The following is a 17,915-nucleotide window of genomic DNA, read 5'->3' as shown; positions in this document are numbered from 1 at the left end:
TTGTAAATTAACGCAAGATTTGAATTAAATAGAAAACACAGTTTTTACCACAAAATCATAATCTGAAGACTAAAAACTGTGTTTTCTATTTAATTCAAATCTTGCGTTAATTTTGGGACACCCTTTAGTTGTATTATGACCAAATTGTTTATAACATTAATCTTCTGACGCTTTGACACAAGATGACAGCAGTCATCCATATGTTGAGAAACACTATTGATCAGAAAATATATTAATTTGTACGTTCAATCAATTAAGAATTTAGAATTGTTTCAATTGATTCAAATAATCTTCTGTGTATTTAACAATTACAGTTTACATTGCAGAGGTGGGTCATAAATTTCTATAAAAAAAAATCTGTCAGACAATATTAATTTTGCCTTCAATTATGCACCAACACAAAAATGTAAAAAAAATATTTTACAAACACTTACGTTATAATAAATGACAGTTAATAGTTATCTATGTAAATTGTAAGCTTCAAAGTGGGTGATTCTGTATATGACTTAATTTTATGAGACATTAAATAGTAAACCGTGTATATTTAAGGAAATGACTTGGATTATTTATTTTTGATAACAATAAAATTTAAAAATGTGTTTATCAAATTTCTAGCAAACTGTAATAAAACTCATGAAAATAGATAACAAAAATCAGGAAATAAGATAGTGCTCTGTTTTCCTAGAAATGTCACAAGTTTTAAAGTATAAATTTAGTGATGGTGATATTGTTTATGTTAAAATTCTATCTATAAAGTGTACATTTTGCATCTTGTAAGATAGTCTTTAAGTCAAGTAGTAAGTGAATCAAACAAAGTACGTTATTTAATTAAATTACACAAAACTTCCAACTAATGAAATAAAACATGTTACTAATACATGGCATTATTAGTTGTAATATAAAATTCTATATGAAATAAATAAGATTGATCAACAATTTTGTTTATTTTATATATTTTTAGTACAAAAGTATTTCGTCTAATTACTGCAAATGAAAGCACATATCGGAATAAATTGCATAATATGATAATTTTCTATGTTGCATTACAGTTTCGTGTTTCACATCGTTATATTTATCTGTAGAAATGTGTGTAAACAAAGTAAAAAGATAATGGTATGTCTATTTTTATAAACACATAAAATACAGAAATAAATAATAAGTCTGCTTATAAGTAATTCATTTAAAACAATAATTTCGTAAAATATCATTTATATAATATAATTTAAAGTTTGAGTTTAATTATGACATATTTAAAATAATTGTAAATAAAATAAAAATTGCATCATAATACATACAATTATTTTATTGATATAGGCAATATTTAGTTACAAGAATAGAATTGGTTGCATACAGTTAAAGCTATCTTAAGAACAGTCATATAGGATGTGTTAGGAAACTTAACCAGAACAACAGATTAAACAATTGATGTTAAATTGAGGAAAATATGATCATAATTAACAATCTAAATGTGGAAATAAACAAATAAATCAGTGACTAAGCAGTGCCCTCTGGTCTTTTAAGATCATGGCTCGATCAACAACACGAATGACGTAAGTTCGTAGTAGAAATACGTAATACCAACCACCGCGGCACAAACGAAATCTGAGGAGTTCGGCAACATTCAGTTTAGTGGATATCATCGAAAGAGATCGCATATGGATGTACGAGCAATGTAAATCTACATAAGTGTGAATCAGAAAAGTTTGTGTGTGGGAACAAATGTGTTGACTGGAAACCCAGTGCTCTAAACCAAGAGGCCAACACTTCTTGACCACCTACTCTTTGGAATATTCGATTGAACTGATAGGTAAGTTGCCCAAAAATTGCACAAATTTTAATTGGCAACACCGAATTAACAAATTGCCGCTAAACATCTGCATGCAGCTAGAGTTAGTTACACGTGCTTACTAGATTCCAATTGAATCCAATCCCGCCTTCTCGGTCACTTTCGCAATTGACCTTACCCAACACTGCCTGTTTAGGTTTTGCCATTTAATTATCATACAGTTTTTTTTCTAACTTAATTCTTCCTTGTTCTGAGCAAAAGATCGAAGATTTTCAATCACATGCATTCACCAATTTACCACGCGACGGTCCTTGGCTCTTCGTGCCCCGCACTCATTACATAATCCGTGTTAGTCAAGTGCTGTTACCTTGACTTTGAGAGTACACATGGAATGTTCGCAGGATAATATCACATAACCTCAATTAAATATTTACCATTCAGTTGGAACGAATATACTTGATTGATTTGCGTTTTCATTTATTGTCATTGGCTTTGTGCCATTCGATTTGTGAAGTGATTCAATACATAAGTTGTTTGATTATACAGATCGTATTAATAATATTTAGAAAATCGTAAATGCTACTGTTAATTAACTTTTTCATTTTACTGATTGAACGATTAGAGAGTTGTTTATAATCCTATTGGAAATCTAATTGGATTATATCTGTTACTTCCTATAAGAATGGTATGAATCAATATAAACAATGAATCGATTAATATTGCTTACATTGCAATTTAAATGCACCATTCGCTCTATATGTTACAGGTTAATTAAAGTTCACGCTTGATTTATCTTCAAGATGATTGATTCACGGGTAATTTAAATGAAGCACGTCGAAGCTAAATCATGGGAATAAATCAATGAATGCCATTCTCTAAGTGAATGCAACAATTCCCACGCATACTTTTACTTATTGATAGAAATATCCAAATTTATTATGTAGGCTTAATGTTTAACTCAAGACAAATTTCGAGTTTTACTCACCTTTACAAAAAAAAAAACCGTTTGTATTATGTAACTAGTTGTAAAACAAAGATACATTTAAATTTTTAAAAATGTATATTCTAGAAAATATGCAAAATATATATATTTTTTGTGACCGAGTACGAAATGTGCGTATATTTAAATTGTTCTTTGTGTCTTCTTTGTAGTTTGCCCTTGAACCAAGAATAAATGCAAGAGGCGACTACGGCGCAACCAGTGTGATATTGCATTATTCTAAATTGCGGACCATTTTCTAACAGGAAATGCATGACGCTCTCAAAATTAACTTAGTCTAAATCTACGTAATAATTGTTTGAATGTTACTGTGTTTTGTGTGCGGATCGATATAGTATATATCTGGATTATATACAGAAAAAAAAGTAGACAGAACAATTGTATGAAATTGAAACGTCTCGCTCTGGTACGTTAATTAGAAGATATTTAGTTTCAGTTCACGGTTTATAATAATGATGTTGTGGATTTTTTTTCAAATTATTGTACTTTTCAAATCGAAAATGCATATTTATATAGACATTAATTAAGGAATATTAATAATTGAAAATAAACTAGGCTTCGGTCAATGGCCTTTCTACTAATGTCGAAAATATATTATTCTTTGTCTGTGTCTCCCTGCATTGGTGACAACAGGACTCTGACCTAATCTTATTTATATTTGTCAACATTATTCAAGAAACTATTTATGTATGGACTGAAAATAGTCATAGATAATACACACTTAATATAAAAAGAACAATTTTCCCAAACAAATTAATGAATGATTGTCATAGTGTATGAATGTAAAAGTGTAAAATATGCTTTAAATTAAATTGTTAGGATCAAATGATTTAAATTCAAATTATTACTGCAACTATAATTAAAAATGTTCATTTTAGATGATGCCAAATTCAAATTAGATATTTCCAATTCAAAACAAACAAACAATAGTTTTACTATGATAAATATCTTTGACTAAAGACGAAACTGAAACTAAACAGGAATACCTCGTATAGTCTAGCTTCAATCAATCCGGATTCACTATAGTTTTGTTTGAAAATTTCAAAACAATCTAAATTTTAATTGAACAATATAAATTCTAAAAAATAATTACACAATGTTATTTTATCAAACAAATTTATTTTAGTATATACTTAATTCATCGATTAGTTCTGTTTAAAACAATATCCCTGTTACTAATTAATTTTAATTAATTTATATTCTTTTCTTTCTTCAGATTAATAATCATTTTTAATACGGTAAAAGCCTTGGAATTCGTGCTTCGAGATTTGTATTACCGTATTATTTCTTTAAGCGCTGTTTTACTTTTCTTAATGGTTATGGAACTAATTGCGTTTACGTTATTAGTTTTTTTTATTGCTCTTGCTCCTTTATGGTCGTTATATACACCTCTATTAATGCATATATATTAATTATTATTCGTCATCTTTTAGTCACCTTTTTTTCTTTATAATTTGCGTCTATCTATGTAAACAATTTGAATATTATAAGTTTTTATCTATTGTAATACAACAGAATACATTTGTAAGTAAGATCTGTACAGCTTTGAAATGATTTTGATATATTTTCTAAACAAACTAAATTCAAGCAATACATTCTGAAACTGATAACGAGATTGATTTCGCTTTCAAAGGATATAAATTAGGGAATTTGTATACTTTGTTGAATGATTTCAAATATTAGTTTTTCTACATTTTCTGCGTTTCTCAACATTTGTTTGTAATTAATAACTAATGGTAATAATATTTATTGCAACAAACATAATATAAATTTAACATAATAACAAAAATAAAACTAAATTGAAATACTGCAAATTGCTAATGACTTGACCTGTTTGTGCAAATCAATTATTTATAACATATATTTTTTGACGTAAGATGACAACTGTCCATTTCAGGTTTAAAAATTTAACGTTACTCCTAGGTTGAGAAACGTTGGTTTACACTATTTCATGATCATAGTATAGTTTCATGTTACAATGTTTATATTTGATTTGAAGATGAGTTCCTTCCTATACGTTTGCGGTTTCCAATTTAATTCCGATAATAACCGACATCGATAGACGACACACGATCCCCTTTTGGGTCTTATCTGTGCGAGCGCTTCTTTTCGTGTAATCTTATGCCTCGAGCGTTGATAATAATAATAATAACCAACCGTTAAGCATGAAATTGCTTGTAAACGTTGCATTGTGCGCGTTTGAATGGTGCCCTCATCAGTGGCAATCACTTCAATGCAACTTTCAATGCTATGATTTATACATACAGTTGGGTGTCAATTGTATATAATGGACCTTAACCAGATAATTCAATTCAGACTCAATTAAGTTTTATTTTCAGCGATTACCCACTTCTTGAAATACGCCGTCGCATTCCGTTGCTAGCCCATTTATCTTGAATGCGAAAGTCAACGATGGATAACAACATCCAAAGCGTTCGCTGAAATAAAGAAAAAAAAAGTTGGATTCCTTCCATCGACATATCGATTCGCATCATCGCTCGCAGCTATTTTCGTTTGTAAATTCGTGTTGAAAAACGCTTTGTGCAGATTAAGTGATTATCAGTTTCATGTTTCTGTGTTAACTTTTTGTACATAATTCGTTGAGAAAAAGTAACGACCACGTGCCCCATCGCAATTATTATTTATCAATATAAAAATAGCAAGGCCGTAAGGAAAAAAAACGTATTTACTGTTTAATTAATTTACTGTTTATATTCAAAATCACGATAATTGCGATGAGTCCTTGACCTTATTAGTAACAATATACACTAAAAGCCGCAGCAGTAATCTGCTCTTACGTACACGAACGATGATGCTCAGAACTGAAATTGGAAAATGTTTCTCTTGAAAGCTTTTTCCAATTGGTTTCGAGTTAATATGTTAAAGTTAATGAGATCACGCAAAGGAAAACGTACTTCGCCGATAACCTAATCAATAATCATCAACAAATACGGGAGAACGGGATTTACGTACATGCACATCATTAATATTGTTTTGCGTTGCAGTTAATTCGCCTTTGCTCATTTATATGAATGGAAAAGATGAACTGTTTGGAAAATTACAACGTTAATTCATACAGACTTTAAATATAAGTTTAGGTTATTCTTCGTCCTTTTTGTATGTATTTTTAATTGCATTTTATTGTTGTAGGTCCAATGAAGAGGTGAAGGTATGCGTCGCTTGCTTTAATTCGAGCTGCACCGAACATGTTGTTGGTGGATAAGCTTCGTCCGTTTTGGGATTTATTTGGACTTTGGAAAGTACTACATGTAAATGAATACGCGAGTTGAAGAGGCTCCCCGGGGACGGGGCGCCAAAGCCACAGCCCTTCAGAACAGGGTTGCACAGCTGTACTACTCCCACGGACTGTTCTGTTCGTCATATCCGACTACGGTCATCAGCATAGCCATCATCGTTGCCATCATATGCTGGTAAATATTTTATTTCATTTCTATATTTATTACAATTTTATACCACTCCAAATTGGTCTCTTAATAATACATCAATTCCTCACATAGTGCGGGTAATCGGTTCCGACAACATTTGAAACCGCACTGTTCGAACACAAACTTAGCGAGGAGCCGAATATATACAAAAATAAATGGCATAAAAAGAGACTTGACTATATAAATATTATCTAATAATATTTGCAGATTAATTTCATCCTGCAATTTTCAAATAGAGCAATTAAAATCTACTCAGCAAACACGTACGTCAGTCCATTAATTAACCTCATACTTAATGCAAATTATAGCTTTTAAAGAATTACTTTAATTATAGAAAATAATTACATTGCCCCCAAATATAATAGCTCATGAAGCTTACTAATTGCAAAATATTTTGTTTCCTCGCATTGAATATTTCTTTGGTAATTCATGTAACCTGAAAGCAATTTCATTAACACGTTCATTAATTTTGTATAATAATTTATAAATAATATCAATTATTCATTTATTAACAAATTTCTATTGATCAAAAAATTAATGAGGCCCAAGAAGCTATTCAAAATATCTTATAAAATTATTCTTTTCTATCTTTTTTCTTAACCTTTTGAGTTGATTTCTAAAGTATGAATCTGCTAGAAGAGTGTTTGAAATAATCAAAAATTATTCATAGATCTATCATGTACGTACATGTACACTGATGCTGGAGGATTAAATATTATGTTTATAAGATCTTATTAATTAGTTATGTTGTTTTTTTTTCAAAATTACTTAAATAATTACTTTGAAATCTTAAACCTATGGAACAAAAATTCATATATTATTTAAATTACGAGTAGTTGAGCAATGTGCTTTTCAACTTTAAATTGTTAGAATCATTATATAAATTTAAAAAGGCAGTAACTCGGTAAACATGCTAATTACAAATATATTTATCGCATTTATTGATTACTATAACCAGTTTTTTTCATAATTAGCCTATATTAAGTGGTTAGTTTTAGCAGAAAGGTTTATTGTGTAATCTGGTAAATTCTACTATATTTAAGTTTATAATCTTAAGTAATATGCATTTGTTATATAATAAAAAATATAATAGCTCATTAAACTCACTGATTTAATTTGGTCAAATCATTTATCAGAATGGGTTTGCTTACTTTACTAAATAAATAATATAAATCGAAAACCCAATTAAACAATGGTGATCGCATTGAACACTCCTTTGTTTAAGTCTTAAATTTAGATACTCGTTAGTTACATCTGTTAGTTGTTTAGATAGGGGTAAAACACAAATTATTAATAAAATTTGATACGATCTTTACTTTTGTTAACATCTCTATTCAGCAATACCTCGCATAGTGCGGCTTCGATTAGAAACCCATTCACTATAGAAAATTTCAAAAGAAACAAAATTTTAATTGAGCACAATAAAAATTAATTATAATAAAATAGTACATAAATGATTGATTGATTGATTGATCATAATCAATTTGTCTCCATTTGTCCATTTCTTTTTTTCAGTTTGAAAGTCCTAATATCCACATTTGTATTTCCAATAATCTGTAGTAGCGTTTCTAAATTTTTCAATCGCGCAACCTATTTGTTTGTAGTTGTAAGTGCAAAGAGTAATTCACCTGTTCCTCTCTTTAACAGTAGGTGACAGCTGTCATATCGCAACTCATAAGTTGAAAAACGCTGATCTAAAGTACTTAATTCAAATATCATTGAGAACCTCTCTTTAATATCTAACGTTAACTATGCTTTAGAAAAAAAAAATGCCTCAGTTACTTGATGTATTTATAATCGTTTTGAATTGAACAGGTTTTATTGACTGCATAATTTATGCGCATTTAATATTTACAGTTGTAATCTTTTAGTAAATATTATTATTTATGATTGAACCAATCTTATTATATTTTAAAATATTTACTGTCTGCTTTATATACATAATATTTACTTGTTACAATAATTCCTGTTTTATTAAATTCTTAAAAATAATCTGATTTCGAGTCTATGGAGTTTTCACATCTTTACTTTAAGTTTAACTACTCGCGCCCTGAAATTTCTATGTACTACTCGCGCGGTGTATTTTATACACCACATGTATTAGTGCCAGACGGAGTGCATAAATGATTGTATTACGACAAGAAAAAACTTCTTCATGTTAACTAATGCTTTTCATTAGATTTATAAGTATTTGTAATAAATTAATATAATAATTTCTAAATTAAAATTGTCTTCATTGTCCTCTATAAATTCGTCAATAGAGATATCAGCATCGGTTGCTATTACACCGACACTGCAGAGCAAGAATAAAACATCTTCATTGCATCGCAGTCAACACAATATTGCACCAGCGTTTAGTAAACACTTTGAGCATAGGGTACGTTAAGTTTTACACCAGCGGGACTAGTTAAAGGTTAAGAAGTAATTATGGTAACTTTTTCATTAAGCGATAATTAAATTAATTGCAAGAAACTTGCTTTTTTATATGCTTTAAATGCTTAAATCATGTTTTACAAAACAATTGCTAATTATGTATAAATTGATTGAATGAATAGAACATTACACGATAAAAACTTAAGTTTTGCTCTGGAAATTTCTCCGACGGTTTTAATAAACTTTTGCATTTATGAATATTGAAAGTATAATCCTAATTCAAGAATCTTCAAGCACAATAGATTCTGTGAAAATATATTTTTATGAAGTTTTTTTTTCTGTTCTATAAACTAGAAAAATATAGAGAAAATACGTGCGAACAATGGATAATAAAGCAACAATTTTTGTTATTATTCACTGCTATAAGAGACAGTGAGAGGAAATTTACCTCCACAGTTTCTTATGACTAATTCATGTTTTATTTTTCTATAATGTAATCTAACAATAATATAAAATAGCGCTAATATATGTTAATTTTAATACGAATGCATTAATTATTACAGATGTGATTATTAAATAGCCTTTTCACATTGTAGATTTCTCCAATGCAAAATGCCAATACTTGATTTTATTTATTTCTTTCTTCATTAATTGAGGATATAATAATTATACACTTATTATATCCAAAATTAATTTGTATTCTACTTTCATAAATTTTTTTTACCTATTATTTGCCGTTTTCCATCTTTAAATAATGAATTGAAACAGTTACAATGAATATTAAGGTTTTTGTTGACGATTATGAAATCATTTCAAACATAACATTAACAGTATAGATAATTTTATTTTAAAGACTTTGATCCGTAACAAATAATACCAGATATAACGTATCGTGTGTAAATATTACTTAATAATAATGTTTGCGTTAATTCGTTATTTTGGATGGATTGATTATTTATTTTAGAAAGGTCGTCGGTTCGTTTTGATATATGAATTGCAATTTTGTTTGATAGAAACTTTCACCTAGTGGCGATTTCACTGAATCCTCTATTAAATCTCCGTTTTACTAGATCCAAAATTGTTAATCAGTGAAAGTGTACAAGTCACAGGAAAACACATCAATTCTTAAGCAATTCCTCTGATCTTTATAATTATATTTTACTTCGCTTGTTCGTCCCATAACATTGTATGTTCAAGTAAAAATAACTCAATATTTATGGAACTAAAAGTACACAATGTTTTCTTTAATGATTATTTATTCTGTATTGCAATATTCCCAGAACGTCAAGCACTTAACAAAAAAAATACATGATGACTTTCAATTTTGCTAATTTATGTAAAATTTTAATTGCGTAACTAGCATTTCAACACTTACATAAGATATATATAAATAATATCTCCATTTAACCTTTATTAACGAATCTCTCTTTCACTCAAACGTAAAATCAATCAATGTTTACTACTGATCTTCAACTATAATAATAATAACAATAAATTATTTTTTTTAAATATAAAGGGAAATAACTGTTTGAATGAACATTAATGAACAAGAGTTCCGACAATTGTGTATTTTTCTCTTTTTCTACAGTCGAGTTAGAACAGAAAGTGTAAAAGGAAATCAAGGATGTCGCCATTATAACTTTGTGTTATCATGCCTATTTATGTTCTTACCTTTTTTTATCTCAAGGCTCACTTGGACATATATTTAAACATCAGCAGCACTCTTAAATCATGATGTTTTAATTTCGATATGTACACCAAGGCCGCATTAAAGTAGGACCAGGCACCAACTAAATAGATGATGACTGTAGGTGCTAATATACCTAAGAACAAAATATATATTGCATTCTATCTCAAATATGTTTTCGTGGCAAATTTTAATTGAATCTCGTGTGCCTTGATAACTGTCTAATAATTATATTAATGATCTTATTGCGATTTATTCAAAGCAATCGTTTGAATGTTATTGATCCGGTTAATCATCAATACCTATCTAAACAATGAAACATCAGTTCTCTGAATCAAATTTATAGCGCACTTCAGAGAACTCGTAAATAATGTATTTGCAGCTTTGGTAAAACGATTTTGTACTACGTGTGTTATCATTTATTAATTCAGTTATGAAACGTATATGCGTCCGTGTATTATATTTAGATCAAATCAATTTATTTGCATATAATATATGTAATTCTGTCCGGATATTCTTAGATTCCGATGAATATATTGATCAATGTGTAATTTATTTTTGGTGAAGTTAATGTATGTGATAATATGCAAAGTAAAGAATTGGGTCATCATTCAATACAATTGTTATGTGTTTGTATTTTAGCGTTATTGGGAAAAATATTGTTTTCTTATTCGTTCATCGCAAGGCAATCCATCAATGCTTCCGGTAATTCTTTGTCAGTTCGAACACGTTCCGCATTTTACATCCGTAAAGAATCGTAAATAAGTATGTTTAATATTGTTAATGGCTTTCATCCAAGATTTTGTTTTTTATGCATATTGGTGTCTAATTTTGAGTTCATTGTAGTTCATTCTATTAATTAAATTCTTAATTCATTATAATAATTAAAATAATATATTTTTGGGCAGAATCGATAGCTCTTTTCTTGAAATAATATATATAAAGTTTAGAATACTGAATTACTGCTTTTCTAACATTTAAATACCATATTTATCCTTATTTCGATCATTTCCAGTTTGCAATAAACGAAAGTAACAGAGGTCGTGTTCATCGTTGATTCGTACAGGAATGGCGGGAAAAAATCTCAATCTGAGTTTGTACCCTTCAATTCTGATAGCCTCGATATAAAGTTCATGTAGCATGCGTCACGATATACAGATTGCAATCTTCGATAGTCGATGCACATTGCCTACTGCCAAGATTTGCAACTTCCAAGTTTCATCATCGAACTATAATTTGATATAGATTATAACGGAAATATTGTTTCGCATTTTACAAATTATAGAAGTAAATACAAATGAGAATCATGAGTATTTACTTCTATGTCTCATTATTAATAGATAGCGCAAATAACGCTAACTCAAAATATACAATTTTGACTCGTTCTATTTCCATCATTTAGAAATCTATTATTTTTTAGAATCAAATAATCGTAAAGCAGTTTTATAATTATTACTAATAGACTTACGCAAATATAGCACGTTTAAAAATAAATATAAAAAAAATGTTATTTATAAAGAAAATACCGCCGGACAGTGCGAAAACATGTCCACTAAAAGCTTATCGTAGTTCAGAAACTGTTTTAATTATAATACAATTATCTAAGTTTGCAATTTTACAAGAATTTACAGTTTTACTTAATGTTGAGTAATAAGTTATTACATAATACGTATTGTTGTTTGTTATTCGCTATGCAGATAAGATAAGTTAGTGGAAAACATATAATAAAATTTGATCTGAAGATTGTTTTACATTTTCTAAGTTTCTCTACTATATCGCAGAGGAACCATTAGGTTCATATTAATACTTGTTTTGTTTAGATATTTAAAATTGATACTGACAATTCTCTGTTATGTAATCAAAATACAATTATTTAGGTTACATTTACTTCGTATATTAAATTAGGAAACTTTAATAAAAAAAGATAATATTTTCTATTTATCTCTTAAGATAAAAGATGATATAAAAATAAACATTGTAAGCAGACACGTTTTATCGATAGGATTATTTCATTTTTTTTTTTTTCATATCTAATAGAATTATACAAAATTGAATTGAATATTTTACAATTTGAAGCCTTTAATTAGGTACAATAAATATAAAACTATGAAGTCTAATGAATTTATTTAGAGTCGTTAAACTAAAGCAATAATGTATAAAACTGTTGTGAGTACAATATTGAAACTTAAATAAAACTACGAAAAAAATGGAACATTTATATTTATGTTTTATATGTTTATTTCGAAGCTCCGCTTCTAATAAATGTAAATATAGCAACAGCATTGCTAAGATATTCCCGAAGTAAAAGTAATTTGAATTGCATTTGGATCTGACGCAACATATTTGTTTTTTTATTTTTAATTAAATTATAGCCTATGATGCATACATATTTTTACTGACCGAATGGAAAATCTACTTAATTTTAAAGCATCATAAAAAAAATAGCAAACGTCAGTTATCTGAGACTAATATTAACATTGATTAAATCCTTATCGCTTGTTGCGGAAATACCGTAATTACAAAAGTGTAAATAAACTTGTAAATGTCGATAGAAACTATTTGTATTATTAAGCAAAATAAAATTATATTATAAAATTAAATAAAATTTTATTACAACATCTTACTTGTCATAATTAATCCACGTTATTTATTTCAGTTATCCTTTATTGAATCTACCTCTATCTGGAAACTTGCCAGTCCACATTTCGAACAATGGCTCTGCAATTTCCGGAGGAGTTCCAATTGTGGACGCACCAAAATGTTACGTACAACAAGTCGTATTGCGGAGTGCCGTCGTCCCTTGGACTGACTCCCTGGCCATCGGCGACGCGTTCAGAGCTCCTCTGTACGAAGCCTTTAAGCTGCTTGATGTTGTTAGAAACTATCAAGATCCAAACAGGTGCGTGAATGCAATTAATTAACATGTTCATACGGAGCTGTGACCGAGGCATTTTTCATTTCAGTTTAAAAACACTGGGCCACGTTTGCCTTCACGTGGAATCCATCAAGAAGAAGGTCCAAGACTCAAAGAACAATGTGTTCCCCGAATACAGTTGTCTTGTCCTCTCGCCCGCCAACATGTGGAAGCAGGACGTACAACTGTTTGCACAAGACACGTCCATACTCAACACAATTTTCAACCATCAGGTACGACGTTAATTCCGCGAGATTCGCGCGTATTTCATGCAATATTCCTTTCGCTTCCTCAGAATCTACAAAAAGGCAAAACATCAGTTGCAGAGATGCTGTTTGGAATGCACCTGGTCGATACAGGCATAAAGCGATATCCATTGAGGAACCGACAACGGGTTTTGCAATACGCCGTGACTTTGTTCTTCAAAGAATACGATGAGCAGTGAGTCTTCGTCTTTTTTGCACAATCCAATTGAGAGTTCATTGTTTGCGTGTTGCAGGTTCATCGCGGGTCTTAGGCACAAATTACAAACGCTGTACCCGTTACACCAAGAGCTAAACCAAACCCACTACGAGCAACCTTCGTATTTGAACGACACCGTTTTAATCCACTATCCTGGAGAAATTAATTACTTCGAATACGTGCCTTTAATTATAACGTACATGCTGCTCTTCTTTTATTATTACTTCTCGGTGAGGAAAATTGAATTAATCAATTCGAAGATTGGAATGGCGTTCACCGTCGTCCTGACCGTACTATGCAGTTTGTCGATGACCCTGGGAGTCTGTTTCTTCTTCGGATTAACACTGAACATGCAGGACAAGCAGATCTTCCCGTACCTAGTAATATTAGTTGGACTGGAGAACGTACTCGTCCTTACCAAAAGCATCGTTTCGACGCCGTCCCATCTCGATATCAAAATCCGGGTGGCGCGAGGATTGAGTAAAGAGGGATGGTCCATCACGAAGAATCTTCTAATTGAAATAACAATCCTGACGATCGGTTTGTTCACTTTCTTCCCGGCCATCCAGGAATTTTGCATTTTCGCAATCGTCGGTCTCATCGTCGATTTTTTCCTGCAAATGTTCTTCTTCACCACTGTTTTGGGTATAGACACCAGGCACATCGAGAAGACTGACAAAAATAATCTGAACTTTAGAAACAACCTGTATAGAACATCTAGTTCGGAGAAGATTAACTCAGCTGGTATGAATAGGTCGAAATCGCACCCACGGTTGAATTCTATTCATACGAACGTAGTGGCAGGTCAGACTCAGGGCAAGCAAGAGAAGAAGATACCGAAACGACTGAGATTGGTCAATATTTGGGCGCGGACGCGGTTCTTCCAGCGTGCTTTTATGATACTGATGGTGATTTGGATCGGTATGATCCTGTACAACAGCGGTATAATGGAGCAGTATTTCTTGGACCTGTATAATATTACGGAAAAGGGCGACGGGAAGAATAAATCGGAAAGCAATGTTAAATTTAACATATTGCCTATATTGAATTCAAACGAGACGTACATGGTTAACTTCGTCACGCAGAAGAGCACCGAGTTGAATTTCAACAATACGGACGAAATCAATAAGCTGAAGCACGGCGAGTACGTCCCTTGGATGCGTCTTAGTACTCAGCATTGGCCATCAATCTTGAGGAAATACAACGTGAGCTTGACCCGTGGACACATCGCCGTCCTTCCCAACATTAAGATCTCTCATGCCGTCGCTCCGGAGCAGGCAGTGCTCTTGAGGAATGCCGACGAGAAGTACGGGAGGAAATTTGAATGGCATGCGTTGGCCTTGGCTTTAGATCCGATCGATTTTTCTGGTAATATCTCTATAAGCTTGTGTCCGCACGGACGTGAATGCGTTTGCAATAATCTTGATTTACTTTGCAGACTCGGAGGGGACTAGCAGCTCGCAGCATTTCCCGCAATCGGATCGACCTTTCTATCCTACATCACCTATGGAAATCTTCCTCACCGCGATTCTATGCGCCATCAGTGTGTTCGTACTGGCTTACGCCGTGTTCGTTCTATACAAGTGCATCTGTTCCAGAAATTACGCAGAATGGAGGGCTTCATGGACCAGTGACAAATCTGGGGACGAAAGCGATATTCCTGTATTACTTGAAGTAAGTTTTTTACCTAAGGCAATTAATATCCTTGTCTTTTAATATATTTCATCTACCCACGTTAATACTCATTTACTTTACACAAAATGTTTTATTTTTCTTTAGGCCGTTCCAGTGGTATTAGATGGTCATACTCAAGAAATAGAATGTATAGCAACAGACGGTTTTAGCATAGTGAGCACATGTCTAGGTGGACATTTAAAAGTTTGGGATGCAAATACTGGAGAATTAATAACCAACATCATCAGAAGACAGTAAGCTCATCACAAATCTTAATAATATCAATACGCTAACTACTATAACTCGTTACAGACTTATAGATACATTGAACCAAAGTGATTCCAACTTGGACTGTGATGAGAACGGTCATTCGGACTACGAATCTGGATCGCCACCCTCCCGCGACGAGAATTTCATGTCGTTTCCAAGTCTCAGGAATAAAATCAACACGAACTTCTCAAATTTCACATTGGAACCAGTAACAAATACAGGCGACAGTTACGATTTCGGTGATCAGTACCGGGAGTTGTACGCGAATCATTCGAACAAACTGAAGCAAAGACATTACGATGGTACTGGCTGGCTGCAGTGTGAACGTAATTACAGTGAACCTGAGAACTTTAGCGATAGATACACCGGTGCGAATAGAAGCAGTGCCATTGATATACGGAACAGCAGACATTACTCTAAAGATTACATGGCAAGCATGAACAGTCCTAAAAGTGTTAACGGTGTTAGCCATAATGTGTGTGATTACAAAGTGCCTCCAATTTGGTGTATAGATTTTGTGGATAATTTAATTGTGATTGGTTGCGCGAACGGACGGGTGGAGTTCTGGGAGGGAACGACGGCAAAATTCAAAGTATTTTTTTATATAATTTTGTAAATGTTGCAGATAAATAGTTAAACTTTGGTTTTAGTGTCTATTTGATGACGAATCGGGGATCGGAATAACAGCTATAAAACTGGTCGGGTCTCGTGTGATTGCTGCCAGACTATATGGAAGCTTGGATTTTTTGCAATTACAAACCTACAGTCAAGGCAAACAGATTGATTGGAATTTTACTAGCGCGTATCGCAGAACTCACGTGCGAACTGGATCCGCAGGGTCAATTAGTGACTATTCGTATCTAAAGGTAAATTATTCAATTTGCGACAGATTTTCGTTTTAATTATATTGTTTGTTTCAGCAGAATGAAGAAGCGAGGGAGGATATGCGATGTGTTAAGATGTTAAGTGCCAAAGCGCATCAGCAGCCAATCACCTGTTTGGATTGCGAAGGAGGCAAAGTTGTGACCGGGAGCCAAGATCATACCTTGAAAGTGTTCAGATTGGAAGATGGAAAGCATCTGTATACGTTACACGGACATTCCGGCCCCATCAGTTGTTTGTTTATTGATAGAATATCCCCAGCAACTTCTGGTAGCGGGTCTCAAGATGGCATGCTTTGCGTTTGGGATCTCTTGACTGGTAGTTAATTTTTGATCGCTCGTTAATCTAATCTAAATTATCACATATTTTAGGCGCTTGCATGTATAGTATCCAAGCACACGATGGCCAAATAAACTCGCTCACCTATTCAGCCAGTTACGTTATCTCGTTGGGAGCGGACGAAAGGATTTGCGTCTGGGAGAGATTCCAGGGTCACCTTCTGAACACCATCCACGTGAACGGAACCCATACCAGTCAAGTCCTTATGCTGACGCCGCATCTCGTGGTCACCGCACGTGCGGGTGGTTTATCTCTTTGGGACGTCCACAGCGGAGACAGTGTGCGATCCATTGTACTTGGCCATGCACCTTTTATATTCGTGTCGCAGCTTGTTACTTTAAGGGACGCAGTGTTGTGCGATTTCGGAAAGGAATTGATGATTGTGCGGTTTCCCCTGATTACACATAAATATGATTAAGTACACTTTTTTATATAACAATTACTCTTTTAAGTGGAACGAGACGAACGTACTTATTGTATAATTCAGACCAAATCCAGGAAAATGCTAATAATCAAAATTTGCAACGCAATAAGTTTTATATTTATTTATTTTTGTTGAAAGATTCTGTAGTATTTTGTACTCGGTGTTTTTATTTACTATAACTATGTACAAATTTTAATAAGTTATTTATTATTTATACCAAAACGAAACTAAAATATTTCCACTTGCATACATATTAGATATTTTTGTATCTCCTAAGATTTAATAACATGACATAATAAATTGTTACAATAAGCTAACTATTTGATTTAATTGCATTTGACGCAAGTATATTTTTTATTAATACTAAAACTATATAACGATTCCTACCGCCAGCGGTCAAATATATATTTTAATTTTCGCAAAATAACAAAATAAAATTCGTTTCAATTATACAAACATAAAAATTAACAGTTTCTTCCATTTGACCAGGGTGGCGGCACGTGGCAGCAATTTGCTAATTTTATCGTCCTGAATTTACTTACACATATTTACATTTTATATACAACATATATACATTTATAAATAATGTATAACTTATTCTTCTTCGTTGCATTTTCTGCAAATTATCAAATTCTCAAACGTGCATTTGCCGCATACA

At 31.9% G+C, this 17,915-nt stretch overlaps 1 protein-coding gene across 3 annotated transcripts; it reads left to right on the top strand.

Moving 5' to 3' along the window:
- Positions 1-1,476: 1,476 nt before the first annotated feature.
- LOC108563532 (sterol regulatory element-binding protein cleavage-activating protein) lies at positions 1,477-17,569 on the top strand. 3 transcript variants are annotated; one of them, XM_017922232.1, is made up of 12 exons: positions 1,477-1,807; positions 5,937-6,217; positions 12,949-13,191; positions 13,256-13,439; positions 13,502-13,647; positions 13,706-15,036; positions 15,107-15,342; positions 15,448-15,596; positions 15,655-16,204; positions 16,263-16,478; positions 16,533-16,812; positions 16,866-17,569. In XM_017922232.1, exons 2-12 carry the CDS (start codon positions 6,060-6,062, stop codon positions 17,249-17,251), a joined length of 3,879 nt encoding a protein of 1,292 aa, XP_017777721.1. In that variant the 5' UTR covers positions 1,477-1,807; positions 5,937-6,059; the 3' UTR covers positions 17,252-17,569. The 3 variants fall into 3 exon arrangements, with proteins under 3 accessions (XP_017777721.1, XP_017777723.1, XP_017777722.1); XM_017922234.1 differs by having other exon boundaries at positions 1,492-1,807; positions 16,536-16,812; XM_017922233.1 differs by lacking the exon at positions 1,477-1,807 and adding an exon at positions 5,462-5,878.
- Positions 17,570-17,915: the final 346 nt, after the last annotated feature.

The sequence above is a fragment of the Nicrophorus vespilloides genome, unplaced genomic scaffold (genome assembly GCF_001412225.1).
Source record: "Nicrophorus vespilloides isolate i.1.1-1 unplaced genomic scaffold, Nicve_v1.0, whole genome shotgun sequence".
In the NCBI taxonomy this organism is placed as follows: domain Eukaryota; kingdom Metazoa; phylum Arthropoda; class Insecta; order Coleoptera; family Silphidae; genus Nicrophorus; species Nicrophorus vespilloides.
This window is presented reverse-complemented; position numbering and strand designations above follow the sequence as displayed.

Bases quoted from the DNA above. Each gene is read 5' to 3' on its own strand.
- LOC108563532 (XM_017922232.1), top strand. From the start codon at position 6,060: ATGAATACGCGAGTTGAAGAGGCTCCCCGGGGACGGGGCGCCAAAGCC. The intron at 15,037-15,106 runs GTAATATCTCTA...TTTACTTTGCAG, and splicing joins AGATCCGATCGATTTTTCTG to ACTCGGAGGGGACTAGCAGC. The intron at 15,343-15,447 runs GTAAGTTTTTTA...ATTTTTCTTTAG, and splicing joins ATATTCCTGTATTACTTGAA to GCCGTTCCAGTGGTATTAGA.